The following is a 14,558-nucleotide window of genomic DNA, read 5'->3' as shown; positions in this document are numbered from 1 at the left end:
ATTAGAAAAGGAGACGGAAGCAGCGAGAAACTGAAGAGTTGGCAGTGACTACCACACAGACGTGAGTAGTCGTCAGCTGACTAGGCGCCTACGACTTCCGTTTAACTTGACCCCAAACTAACCTTTGACATCCAGGTCGCGCTGTAGTCATGAATTCCGACAGCCCACGTGTTTACACGTGTTGTCACCGTCGCTTGACGATGTCGTACGTGACAGACGACAGGAAATAACTACTTATTTCACTCACGCATGCGCTGATACCGCGTTATCAAAAGATTCATCAGTGCTTGAAGGGACAGATGGAGTCATTCATCAACTTTCTCAAGAGAGATGTTTGACATTTGCCGTTAATTGTCACGTTTTAACGATACAGTTCTTCTCTCAAATTATTTGCGATTCTGTTAGAAAGGATTAAACTAAATCGTGAAATGATAGCATCCAGAAGCTAGTAAATATAGCTTTGATGTATTACCTGTAAATTAGGTTTTAATGTTAGTTGATTGTACTATGTAATAATATCCAAATGTTGTATTTAGTCCATTCTACAATAATCTTGGTATATAGTTTCACTTCTCTTAGAATTAAAAAGCTAAAATGTGTGGAGAAGAGACGGGAATATGGAAAAAGTAAAGCAGGATATCCAAAGAGGTATTCACAATACCACCCGTTGTATAGCGGACACACACACAAACACAAACACACAATGGAAGTGTCAGAGAACTCAAGTAAATACAAATTTACACATATTTAATGAATCGGCGGCTTACAGCTAAAGACAATAAATAAAAAGAAAAAAATATAATAAATTAAGGTACATAGATGATCAGACACGCCTACTGGTGCCAAAAATTTTGGGGACGCTGTCAGCAACTACTACGAGATAAAATCTTAAGTAAGTTTTCCCTACCTAGAATGGTGGATTGCTAATGGCCTTTCCGTTCATAGGAATTTTTAGTGCCTTCAATTGGGATTCTTTTCTACTTCCTGTTGCTATCTTCTGCCTCAGACGATCGTCCAAGGTCTGAAAGTTTGAAAGTGCAGACGACCTAAAGATCATTATTTACTGCATCTCTTCATTCATTTTAGAAATGTATAGTTGGTGATTGGGAGAAGTTTTATTGACCATGAAATGTATCTAATAGTGCAGAACTCTTTGATTTATTAAAACAAGAAAATTTTGTTTGTTTGTTTACTTTTCTGGCCAGGTCAGACACCGTGTGCGTGTCAGGCTACTGGGGGCTGTGATTATAGAAACATTTGCCTCCCCACAGACACCTGCAGAAAACGTGAATGTGCTTTTCTCTCGTTTGTCACGCTAATTTTTATTATAATAAAATATATCTTGTAGATTTTCATTAAAACATAAGGCGGCATTTGGTTGTGCTTAACAATCTTTAAATTTATTTGATTATTCTATGAATTTTTCAGACAAATCAAGTTTGTATGACAAATTATAATTTTATTAACGAAAAAAATGTTTAAGAAAAATTTGCTTTAAAGGGTATGGGAAAATGTGTGTTAGCGACTTTTCTCATCATGCTGTAGGTAACGTAGCTCTCGGCAAACAAGCGATCATGAGTTCCACCTATAACAGTCCAAAGTACAACGAGGTATCTGGTCCTGCATGTCTGGCCGTCAATGGGAACACTGACACCATCTTCAGATCCATCAACCAGTTTCCAGCGAACCCCAACTGTGTCCACACTGCGGATGAAGACATGAGTCCCTTCTGGGAGGTCGACTTAGGCGATGAGTTCCTTATTATTGGAGTCACAGTCACTGGACGAGATAAAAGTTGGTAGTAGAACATAGTCTATCTTATTTATCTCATTGCACACATACTAGCCAAAATTAAAAACTGAGTTTTGATGCTCATGCTTCCATTTTCTTTCCATTTTTTTCCCGCTCTCTTATTTCCAATACCTAGAAGTACGACCTGGCCCAAATCAGTAGTGTAGGTAGGTCACAATTTCGATTAACTTAGAATGGAACAAAATAAATAAGAAAAATAAATGAGTAACGTTCATCTATAAAATATGAATAACGACCGAGCCACAATCTAAACAAATAGTCCTTAGAAATCTGGATTGTATCAGAGAGGGACAGATTGTATTGTTGTGTTGATATGTTTTCTGTGTATTGTTATGTGTGTTTATATGTTGCTTCCTGAGTTAATTCTGTATTATACTTGATGTACGATATTATAGTGCATCTGCGATAATCGGCGTTAGGTATGAAGTAAGTCTTATTGACAGGAAAATTAAAGTCAGATTAACACGTTTTCTTATTTTAGATAGATAATAGATGATAGATGACAGATGGTATATAGAACTTGGCTGTATTTTTTTTTCAATTTGCAGAAATTAAAACCAAGAGCAGCATGAAACTAAGTGTGGACAAGAAGGAACTCTACATTTTTCCCCCAATAAATGATTTACTGAAGACAGAAATATCCTTCAACAAGACGATAAGAGGGAGAACAGTGAGATTGTCTCAGAACACAACTGTCCACCCAGACATATACCCGTTCATTATCCTGTGCGAGGTACAGGTGTGGGGTAAGTAGTGGCATGCAGTTATATGAAAGTAAAAGATCACAAAACCCAGAAACATAATAAGACTGATGATGATATTATAGAAAAGCTGACTTCAGAGTGATCTGACGATTTAATTATATCCAACATTAATTGCAATGGTGTGAACTGTATTCCTTCGTAATATCTTTCTCTGTACTTTGTATTTGTTTCCTGCAATTCATGTAAGGTTTCTGAGGAAACATATTTCTTGTTAACACTAAAAATTTTGTGTAATAAACTGAAATGACAGCTTGCGTGGACAACTACTACGGACGAGACTGCAGCCTGAGGTGTGGGACGTGCCGGGTCGGGTCTGACTGTGATCCCATCACAGGAAACTGTTTAAGTGGATGCGAGGATGGATGGCAGGGCCCCAGATGTAATCACAGTGAGAATATTGTTCTCCACGTTACCAGAGAATATATGACAAAATTTATTGCTCCTAATAGGCATTTCTAACCTTAACCAGTGGGTTGGAAAAAAACAAAACGAAGCAAGTAATGGTGACAAAATGAAGCCAAGCGGTGGATCACATAAAAAAATATAAACTAGATAAAAAAAACATCGATCTTTACATTAAAACCATGTTAAGAGAAAGTACTAAACACCGACTTTTTAAAAAAATAATTTTAATTACTGTTAAACAAATGAACCGATAAGTGTGTGCCTTCTGTAATCACTCAAATTTTCCTTTCCTTAAAAATTCCTTCAAATAAGTTTTATGAGAAACATGTTTTACCTAGATTTCCTTATATTTCTAAAGTTTTATTTTTTTTTCAATTGAATGTATTAAATACTTGCTTTGTGAGAGTTGTCTCTACTTATCATTATTTGTTTGCAATATCTATATCTTTGTTGACAGCTTGCCTAGCCGGTGCATACGGCAGTAACTGCACTCACAGGTGTGGCCAGTGCAGTCAAGGTGTTCCTTGTAACCCCATCAACGGCAGCTGTGACACAGGTTGTTCCGACGGTTTTCAAGGGGACAAGTGTGATCAAGGTACGAAATCAGAAAAAACTAAGTTTGTTGTTTTATTTTGATAACAATGATGATGATGATGATGATGATGATGATGATGATGTTAGCGATTTACCTGTAACTTACTGGTTCATAGACCTTGTAACGAACTTTAGTTAAACTAAGCGTTCAAATCTTTGTTTGTTGTTTATTGTTCTCTGGTAATTAGCTTGTCCAGGGGGGACTTTCGGAAACAACTGCACTTTGAAGTGTGGAAAGTGCAGTCGTAACAGTACCTGTCATCCGATAGACGGCAGGTGTGAGGCAGGTTGTGCCGACGGCTTTCTAGGAAACAGGTGTGATCAAGGTAAGAACAAACTGCTAAGCCAACATAAGGCTCCTTTAATAAGTGCTCAAATTATATGGACCTTTAGAGGAAAAGGACACACTCACACACGCACTGGCTACACACGCACACATGAAACACTGTTGTTTTTAATTCAAAATATCTGTTTTCTTGGTTTTCGTTAAGGCGTAAAAGGAATTTGTTTTACCGTAAGTGTGAGAGGGAAAAAGTCGTCTATTCACTTTTGCCCAGTTTGCCCAGTCGGTGTCTATGGACACAATTGCAGTCGACTGTGTGGACACTGTAGTCAAGGTGAGCCTTGTAGTCCTACTGACGGCAGGTGTCACACAGGTTGTGCTGGCGGCTTGCTTGGAGAAAGATGTGATGAAGGTAAGAAATAAAGCCAGCTATGTCATTATCTAGTTTAAATGTCTTCTTGCAAATAACAGAATAAAATCCACATTTCTGTAGTATCATACTTTGATGTCTGTTGGGTAGCATAGGAGACAATTTGACGAAACCTGCAACAAGAAAATGACCTGCGGGCAAAACTCGCTGAGTATGATGGGATACCTGTAAAATGTTTCTTAATATCTTATTGTTTAGCAAATATGAACGCTGAATGCAGTATCTGAAAAAAATCACATTAATTGTTGATTGCCATTTCACAATTAGCTTGCCAGCCAGGAACCTATGGCCAGAACTGCAGTGTAAAGTGTGGACACTGTAGTCAAGGTGCTCCTTGTAGTCCAACCAACGGCGTGTGTCAAGAAGGTTGTGCTGATGGCTTCCGTGGACAAAGGTGTGATGAAGGTAAGAAACAAAGTCTGGTTAATAATCATCTGCTTAATACACCTCACTGGTATTTGACAAAAACTCAGCAAGTCTGCAATATAGGGCATTACTGTTTATTGGGCATTAACATTGACTGTGTTTGTTCATCCGCTTGAGTGGTAATAATAATAATACACAAAGAACATTTTACGTATACAATTTCCTATATCAAAGAACTTGAATGCTTACACAAGAAAATAGAAATATGAAATTCGATACAACAAGAGAAAAATACACTAACAATAATAATTATTATTATAACAATAATAACAACAACAACAACAACAATAATCGTAATCATAATCGTAATAGCGATGGTAATGATATTATCATATCATTACGACATATTACAATATTAAGCAATGAGCGATAACACTTTTCAAAGAAATAACAAATGATTGTTTTCATTTTTTTATAATTAACTTTCTCAATTCCGGCTTTTTTGTAGATCACAACAGATTGTTAAATTGTCATTTGGGGGAAAAGAAAATTCAAAAAATTTTTTTTGAGGGGGAATAATGTGACCTAGGTAAACACACCTTGTTTGGCATGTTGATATTTTCTTTGGATATGCTACTAAACAATTTACTGCTATGTAAAACATTATAGCTGAACATAACACACAATTTTATTAATTATTGGCTGTCTACTAACTATTAGCTTGTCCTGGAGGAACATACGGCAGCAACTGCACCAGGAGCTGTGGCAGGTGTAGTGACGACACGGACTGTATCCCGACAGACGGCAGGTGTGAGACAGGATGTGCCGACGGTTTTCTTGGAGACAGGTGTGATCAAGGTAAGCAACATAATCAATGTTTTTAATACCTAGCAAAACTTCTTTACATCATTCAAAATCTGTTTTCCAATAATATAACAAAAACTATAAAACATAGACAAGATGTTACTAGAAAAGCGCAATATAAAACATACAGGTATTTGTACCTTTTGCTTCATTTTAGTACTTTGTCTTACATCCTATGAACTTTTCTCTGTACTCAGTTTGCCCAGCGGGAACCTACGGCATGAACTGTGGTCTGAAGTGTGGGAATTGTAGTCACAACACATCCTGTGATCCCACACACGGAGGGTGTAGGGCAGGCTGTGCTGACGGTTTTGTAGGAGACAGGTGTGATCAAGGTGAGAATGCTCCGTGGCAAAACTCATGCACAGAAAGAAATCGTCTGTGGTCATCTTCTTTGCAGAAATTTATCATCTGAAAATGTCGCAACGCTACAGGTGTCACAATTAATTTCAAAACAGATGGCACTGTTCTACAAGCAAAAATGAAGACAGAATATGATAAGTACACACAAAAACAAAATACAATCTTCCGTCAACTTTTATAAGACTAAATACAGTTATTATAAAGTTTGTTGTGAAAGTTTATTCTGATCGTTGAACTGACACAAATTCGTGTAACTTTTGTCTCTGTGGTCAGCCTGCCCACCGGGAGAGTACGGTAGTAACTGCAGTGTGAAGTGTGGGAACTGTAGTCACAACACTGCCTGTAGGCCGACAGACGGCAGGTGTGAGACAGGGTGTGCTGATGGCTTTGTAGGAGACAGGTGTCGTCAAGGTAAAGCAAGTACCGGAGTAATTTAATCACTGTAATCAAAGGTCGCTTCTCATCACAGGTACGCAAAACTGTTTAAGAGAAATTATAAACCCAGAGACAAACCATACACTCCGTGCTAGTGATGTCCTGAAAGGTAACAATATGTCAGAACTGCTTGATTATATCTGTTTAATATGTTGCTTTTTCTTTGACTTTCAATGTGCGTCGAAACGCTTTTCACGACAAATCAGTCAGACTAGACGGTTATGTGCAAGTGAGAGATTTTCTCTGATAACTTATTTGTTTACTTTGTTACCATGATAATAAACTCTAAAATGTTTACGGACACCTAGTATGTCCAGAGGGAACATACGGCAAGAGCTGCACCCTGAACTGTGGTCACTGCAGTCTGCTCCTTCTCTGTAGTCCGATAGATGGTCGTTGTCATACAGGTTGTGCCGACGGCTTTATAGGAGACAGGTGTGAACAAGGTAGGAACAGACGTCAGTGTTGCTATGCCATTGTAAGTACATGGGGGAAACCTTGTATAGCCAATACAGAGCTACGACTGGTAGGACCGCTCTCATACAGTGATGGCGGAACACGATGCGAGTAAATATAAAGTCATGCATACACACAGACACTTCATTACACGCAAGCGCACACTCACACACACTCTCTCAGAGACAAAAATTTATTTATGCACATAATTGCAGACGTATACACACACACAAGACCACAAGCGATGTTGCACCTCAAGAGGCAAAGGACACACTCACGCACGCACTGCCTACACGCGTGCGCATGACACACTGTTTTTTTACTTCAAAATATCTGTTTTCTTAGTTTTCGTTAAGGGGTAAAAGGAATTTGTTTTACTGTAAGTGCGAGATTGAAACAGTCGTGTGGTCTCTTTTTGCCCAGTTTGCCCAGTCGGTGTCTATGGACACAATTGCAGTCGACTGTGTGGACACTGTAGTCAAGGTGAGCCTTGTAGTCCTACTTACGGCAGGTGTCACACAGGTTGTGCTGACGGCTTTCTTGGAGGAAGGTGTGATGAAGGTAAGAAATAAAGCTAGCTATGTCATTATCTAGTTTAAATGTCCTCTTGCAAATAACAGAATAAAATCCACATTTCTGTAGCATAATACTTTGATTTCTGATGGGTAGCATAGGAGACAATTTGACGAAACCTGCAATTACAAAATGACCTGCGGGCAAAACTCGCTGAGTATGATGGGATACCTGTAAAATGTTTCTTAATAACTTATTGTTTAGCAAATATGAACGCTTAATGCAGTATCTGAGAAACAAATCACATTAATTGCTGATTGCCATCTCGTAATTAGCTTGCCAGCCAGGAACCTATGGCAAGAACTGCAATGTAAAGTGTGGAAACTGTAGTCAAGGTGCTCCTTGTAGTCCAACCAACGGCGTGTGTCAAGAGGTTGTGCTGATGGCTTCCGTGGACAAAGGTGTGATGAAGGTAAGAAACAAAGTCTGCAGTATAGGGCATAACTGTTTATTGGGCATTGACATTGACTGTTTGTTGATGCGTTTAAGTGGGAATAATAATAATACACAAAGAACTGTTTACGTATACAGTTTCCAATATAAAGGAACTTGAATGCTTACACAACAAAATAGAAGTAGAAAATTCTATACAACAAGAGGGAAATACACTAATAATAATAATAATAATAATAATAATAATAAGAAGAAGAAGAAGAAGAAGAAGAAGAAGAAGAAGAAGAAGAAGAAGGATGGTAATGATATTATCAATATCATTAGGACACATTACAGTATTAACCAATGAGCGATAACACTTTTCAATGAAATAACAAATGATTGTTTTAATTTTTTGTAATTAACTTTCTCAATTCCGGCCTTTTTGTAGATCACAACAGATTGTTGAATTGTTATTTGGGGTAAAAGAAAATTCAACACAATTTTTTTTTGAGGGGAAATAATGTGACCTAGGTAAACAAACCTTGTTTGGCATGTTGATATTTTCTTTGGATATGCTACTAAACAACTTACTACTTTGTAAAACTTTATAGCTGTACATAGCATACAATTTTATTAATTCTGGGCTATCTACTGACTATTAGCTTGTCCTGGAGGAACATACGGCAGGAACTGCACCAGGAGCTGTGGCAGGTGTAGTGACGACACGGACTGTAGCCCGACAGACGGCAGGTGTGAGACATGCTGTGACGACGGTTTTCTTGGAGAAAGGTGTGGTGAAGGTAAGAAATAAAGCCAGATATGGCATTATCTAGCTGAATGCTTTCTTGCAAATAACAGAATAAAATCCACATTTCTGTAGCATAATACTTTGATGTCTGATGGGTAGCATGGGAGACAATTCGACGAAACCTGCAATTACAAAATGACCTACCGGCAAAACTCGCTGAGTATGATGGGATACCAGTAAAAATGTTTCTTAATAACTTATTGTTTCGCGAACATGAACGTTGATTGTTGTATCTGAGAAAGAAATCATATTAATTGTTGATTGCATCTCGTAATTAGCTTGCCAGCCAGGAACATATGGCAACAACTGCTCCGTGGCTTGTGGTAGCTGTAGTGGAGGTGATGCTTGTAACCCCACAGACGGCAGGTGTGAGGCTGGTTGTACTGATGGATACATGGACGACAGGTGTCATAAAGGTGAGGAGCTAAGTCAATGTAATTACGTATCATGTTAAACGGTAGTTCTCACAACAAGGGATTTAATAAAATCAAATCAAGCAACAAACACATTTAGTTTAAGCCTCCACAAACTCGATGACAGTAAAATACATCTTGATAACTCAGACAGATCTGTCTCTTGTTTCTTAGTAATTTTCTTCTTACGGGTAATGTCTCATTTACCTTTGATTTATTTAATCTACTTATCGCCCAGACCGGCAGAATACGGCAAAAAACAAAAAAACAAAAAACAAAAAACAAAAAAAACCATGTTCACGCATATATAAATAGACATTAAAGCGATTCGAGCGATATTATCATGTAAATAGTCATGGTCCTATTTTTCGAAAGTTTTACACTTTCTTTTCTTTTTTGAATGTTCTTAATGTACCTGCGACAGTGTAAGAAGTCGTGTAGTTTCATCTGCAGCATGAAATCATTGTGAATGTTGATTGTAAGGACGGTTTAATCAAGTAGAAATAACGCCTAACACTGGATTGTCTGCGTGCAAACAGTTTGCCCCGGGGGTACCTATGGCAAGAACTGCAGTGTAAAGTGTGGAAACTGTAGTCAAGGTGATACTTGTAGTCCAACCAACGGCGTGTGTCAAGAGGGTTGTGCTGATGGCTTTCGTGGACAAAGGTGTGATGAAGGTAAGAAACAAAGGTTTGTGTTTATCTACTTAATGCACCTTAAAGCTATTTGACAAAAACCCAGCGAGTCTGCAATATAGGGCCTAACCTGTTGTTTGGCATTGACATTGACTGTGTTGGTTCATCTATTTGAGTAGAAATAATAATACACAAAGAACTTTTTACCTAAACAATTTCCTATGCAACAAGATCTTGAACGCTTTAGCAAGAAAAAAGAAATATGAAATAGCTATACAACAAGAGGAATATATACTACTGCTACTAACAGTAATAATAATAAAAAATAATAATTGTAAGGAGGATGGTAAGGATGTCAAAAATATCAGTATGACATATATGCATCATCAACGAATGTGCGGTATTACTTATCGAAGTAATAACAAATAATTCGTTTAATTTTTCTAAAATAATCTTTCTTAGAACATACTGCTAAATTTAAATCTATGGAAAAAAATATTCAACAAATCATTTTTGAGGGAAAATGTCACCTAGGTGAATGAACCTTGTTTAGAATTTTGGTATTTTTATTAACGCCGCTAAACAATTTACTCTTTTGCGAAACTTTAAGTTTATTTTTACAGCCCTACGTAGCACACATTTCTATTAATTATGGCTATCTACTGACTATTAGCTTGTCCTGGAGGAACATACGGCAGGAACTGCACCAGGAGCTGTGGCAGGTGTAGTGACGACACTGACTGTAGCCCGACAGACGGCAGGTGTGACACGGGATGTGCCGACGGTTTTCGTGGAGACAGGTGTGATGAAGGTAAGCAATGGAGTCAATGGTGTTAGTACCTAACACAATCTTCTTCACATCATTTAAAATCCCTTTTTCCAATAATATAATAAAAACTACAAAACATAGATATGATGTTTTTAGAAAAGCGCAATATATAACATACCGGTATTTGTACCTTTTACTTCATTTTACTACTTTGTCTTACATCCTATGAACTTTGCACTGTACTCAGTTTGCCCAGCGGGAACCTACGGCAGGAACTGTGGTCTGAATCTGTGGGAATTGTAGTCACAACACACCCTGTGATCCTACAGATGGAGGGTGTAGGGCAGGCTGTGCTGACGGCTTTCTAGGAGACAGGTGTGATCAAGGTGAGAATCCACCTCAGCAAAACAAGTTGCTTTTTCTTTGATTTTCTTGTGCTTCAAAACGTTTTTCACGACATATTAGGCAAACTAGGCAGTTGTGACAAATGAGAGACTTTTTTTGATAACTTATTTGTTTACTTTGTTGCCATAATAACTAGTTTCCAATTTTTTTACGGACACCCAGCATGCCCAGCGGGAACATACGGCAAGAGCTGCACCCTGAACTGTGGTCACTGCAGTCTGAGCACACCCTGTAGTCCAGATAGATGGTCGTTGTCATACAGGTTGTGCCGACGGCTTTATAGGAGACAGGTGTGAACAAGGTAAAGATAATGATGACTATGCACGCACAAAAATATATAAATATATAGTAAAACATATACAAAATGCATCATCTTGGTTTTAAATGTTGACTGAATTCCCTTCTTCCTAAAGACTAACCCTAATCTAAACAACCAATTAAGCCCAGAGTTGCCAGATAGGTTAACATAACAGCCCTGAGTGCGAACCACGTGTTAGTCAATCTTTTCAAAACCAAGGTCATAAATGATCTTTTGTGTCGGGAATCAATGTTTTGGTCTGCAGAAATAGGTATGTCAATAAGAAATTAAACCAGCTCTTTTCAAAACCATTTTTACATGTGACTTCTACCTTCACCTGTTATGACAGTTCTCTTGTCATTGTCGCCCTTCAATAGAAAGTTATTTTTCTACAATACTAGAGTGTACGACTGTACGAAGAAGACGATTGGTTGTGTACACGCTGAAATCTTAATTTCTGTAAGACAACTTTGGTGTGTAGCAAAGAGGAAATAGGAATAGGAAAAGCAGATACAAAGTACTGAAGCAGAATGAAACTATTAATTGTCTGCCCTTGACCAGGTTGCGAAACTGGAACCTATGGCAAGAACTGCAATCTAAAGTGTGGGAACTGTAGTCAAGATGCTTATTGTGATCCGATAGACGGCAGGTGTGAAACAGGTTGTTCCGACGGCTTTCAAGGAGACAAGTGCGATGAAGGTAAGACAGGATGTCATTACTGTGATAATGTGAAATTACTTTCTTTTCTAGAAATCACACAACATCCGAAAACTTGTGATAAACCACTGAACGATGTGATGAATCTCTCTCTCTCTCTCACACACACACACATACATAATCTGTGAAAAGGATACACCTAATGGGAGAGCTGGGACTGTGGTCTAATTGGGTGTCTAATTAGTCGTGAAAAAATCATGGTGTAACACCACGTTGCTGACCTTTTATGAGCATCTGAAAAAAAAAAGGCACGAGCCATCATCCTGTCACCGATATAAGTAGTCCGAGCATCCGAAAGAGTTTCACAGACCTGTTCAGACAGAACGGATTAACTGATGTTCTTCACCCTCCTACTCACCTGCACATCATGCTGAACACATTCCAAGATCGTGAAGGCATATGTGTACACAGAAAAAAAAAAATCATGTTTAAATTCATCATTTCTTTATTTCTAGCGTGTCCAGCAGGAACCTACGGACAAAACTGCTCGTCACAGTGCGGCCATTGCAGTAACCGTACGTCTTGTGATCACGTGACAGGACAGTGCAGGCAGGGTTGCCTTGATGGATATCACGGAGACCTGTGTCAGGATGGTCTGCTTACCTTTTTTTTTATATTACAACTTTGGATCATACAATTGTTTTATTTCAATTTAAACGATGTTATTTTAGTGTCCCTTTTCTTTGATTGCATTTGGTGTTGCTGGTATTCTTTAATTGTATTATTTATTATCTAAGGCACAGCATGCTCCTTTCTGTTTATTCCATAGCTTAGTTTGTAGCATTTTGTAACAGTTTTTTCTTTTTAAAGTTCAAACAGACCAGCAGAGCCATCTGCCGTATATTATCGTCAGTGCAGTTGTGGTTGTTCTCGCTGGCGTGGTGGTCGTATGTCTGTAAGTTACCCACAGTTCATCTTGTGTATGCACATCATGACTGTTTCTTTTATTTGACTTGTGCATGACTTGCTTTATTCTTAAACCTTGGGGCCTGATGCAAGAAGCAGTTCTACAGCCTATGTCCTAACTAAATGCAAAATTCTGGATTTATGACAAAATGTCGTAATATGTGAAAGTGAGAAATTTCTGTATGACAACTTTTCATCATGTTTCCAGACTTTAAGATCGTGGCCTTTGATAATTTTGAATAATTTTAATTGGAATCTCGACTCTGTTGATGTTGTTGATACAAATATCTTGGCCATGAGATCATTTTATTTCTCTGACTTGACATCGCAGCAGGCTATCTCAAATATTATTTGCAGATTTTGGAATCGAGCGACAGTCCTCAGTCGAAGCAAGTCGTCATCATCAGAAGCACTTCCGATGGTGAGGGTCTTGCTTCTTGGTCGTCCCTTTCTTGCACGTTTTCACGATTTTGTTTAACATTACTGAACAACAGCTGCAACTTAAAGTATGGTGTATTATTTAGAGGAAACCTTAAAGATGCTTAGGTAAGTAGAGAACGATACATCCAGAAAACTTTATGAGTAATTGCGACACACAAATAAGTGCAGAAACGAATCACATTACTAATCTAAAACTATTAGACAGACCCTGCTAGCTTGCTTTAATAGCTCTTACAAAAGCCATCCCTTTCCCATCTTACCACTCACTACCATCTACAATTATAGCCATATATTGATGTCCATGCTTCTTTTAATAATTTTTATTGTCTTTTTTCATGAATCACTTAATCGGTTCAACGATCTTTTTTTGATGTTTTTTGATTGCTTACAGGTTGAAACGAAGGCTGAGATGTAGCAAGTGCATCAGTCCCGTCATGCAGCAGGCTGCCGCCATAATATTATGCTTCAGAAAAACTCTTAAACTCTCAAAATGGAGTTCAACAACACGACTCAATCCTGACTGAGATGGAGCATTGTACAGAGCTCATGGAATATAGTTGTCTGTCATGAAAGACGATTACAAGCTGTGAAATATGTATTCAATGAGCGATTGGCTTCTACATCTACTACTACTGAATGTCTCCAACTTTCTTTCAAGATCATAATTAAATTTACCTGGTGATTACTTTAATGTGTCCTGTGATAGTATGTGTATATCTTTATACACACATATACAATCGCTAGGACACCTGGTATCACTCGTTTCGATATTTTTTTCCTCTGGACTCTTTCAATTGTAACTTTACTGTCAGCTTTTGATGTAAATTTTATTTGAGTCAAGCTTGTTCCATCGAACATTTTACATGCATTTCGTGAGTTTGGGAAATTATTAAAAGTAAAGTGTTCATGTTTGCACTTACTATGCTCTTGATGTCTTCTCGCTAACTTGCTGATGCTGAAATCTTATTTACTATAACGGAAGCACAACATTGTCAGTGAATGGAGATCAACATAATGATAATAAGCCTCATTTAATGTTTTATATCCCGATATGGTAGGTACTCAGCTCAAACGACATCTGGGAGAGGCATACGGGTATGTCATACCTCAATGAGTCGGATGGGGAATAAGAATTAAGTAATAGCAGCCACGTGACTATCTCTAGCAGGGTACCATATAAAATTGTATCTCTGTCATGATTTTTAAGATAAAGACTATATTTATCCCAGAAGGTGGTTAGCTGCAGCTTTGAAATAAATCAGACCATAGTAAATATAAACTTTCTTCAGGCGTTCATAACAGGAACTATAACCAAACATAAGGTAAGGTAATTTAGTAGATAAAGTAAAAAATATATATACCCCAAACTGTGAAGATGGTGGTAAACTGAACAAATGACAGACTTATAAAGGGTAGGTGGGGCTGGTGGTTCACGCCGAGCCAACA

General features: G+C 38.0%; 2 protein-coding genes across 4 annotated transcripts; both read left to right on the top strand.

Moving 5' to 3' along the window:
• The first annotated feature begins 1,217 nt into the window (after positions 1 to 1,217).
• LOC112572871 (multiple epidermal growth factor-like domains protein 11) lies at positions 1,218 to 11,052 on the top strand. 3 transcript variants are annotated; one of them, XM_025252846.1, is made up of 18 exons: positions 1,218 to 1,286; positions 1,546 to 1,794; positions 2,361 to 2,558; positions 2,827 to 2,964; positions 3,439 to 3,576; positions 3,764 to 3,901; positions 4,133 to 4,270; positions 4,556 to 4,693; positions 5,375 to 5,512; positions 5,716 to 5,853; positions 6,155 to 6,292; positions 6,625 to 6,762; positions 7,196 to 7,333; positions 7,621 to 7,757; positions 8,383 to 8,520; positions 8,807 to 8,944; positions 9,481 to 9,618; positions 10,250 to 10,383. In XM_025252846.1, exons 2-17 carry the CDS (start codon positions 1,575 to 1,577, stop codon positions 9,517 to 9,519), a joined length of 2,250 nt encoding a protein of 749 aa, XP_025108631.1. In that variant the 5' UTR covers positions 1,218 to 1,286; positions 1,546 to 1,574; the 3' UTR covers positions 9,520 to 9,618; positions 10,250 to 10,383. The 3 variants fall into 3 exon arrangements, with proteins under 3 accessions (XP_025108631.1, XP_025108632.1, XP_025108635.1); XM_025252847.1 differs by lacking the exons at positions 5,716 to 5,853; positions 6,155 to 6,292; positions 6,625 to 6,762; positions 7,196 to 7,333; positions 7,621 to 7,757 and adding exons at positions 10,593 to 10,731; positions 10,913 to 11,052 and having other exon boundaries at positions 10,250 to 10,387; XM_025252850.1 differs by lacking the exons at positions 4,133 to 4,270; positions 4,556 to 4,693; positions 5,375 to 5,512.
• Positions 11,053 to 11,297: 245 nt separating this feature from the next.
• Positions 11,298 to 14,120, top strand: LOC112572145 (multiple epidermal growth factor-like domains protein 10). The gene is made up of 6 exons (XM_025251699.1): positions 11,298 to 11,319; positions 11,610 to 11,747; positions 12,221 to 12,358; positions 12,576 to 12,660; positions 13,029 to 13,092; positions 13,504 to 14,120. Exons 1-6 carry the CDS (start codon positions 11,298 to 11,300, stop codon positions 13,525 to 13,527), a joined length of 471 nt encoding a protein of 156 aa, XP_025107484.1. The 3' UTR covers positions 13,528 to 14,120.
• The last annotated feature ends 438 nt before the right edge of the window (positions 14,121 to 14,558 follow it).

The sequence above is a fragment of the Pomacea canaliculata genome, linkage group LG9, assembly GCF_003073045.1.
Source record: "Pomacea canaliculata isolate SZHN2017 linkage group LG9, ASM307304v1, whole genome shotgun sequence".
Taxonomy (NCBI): Eukaryota; Metazoa; Mollusca; class Gastropoda; order Architaenioglossa; family Ampullariidae; genus Pomacea; species Pomacea canaliculata.
This window is presented reverse-complemented; position numbering and strand designations above follow the sequence as displayed.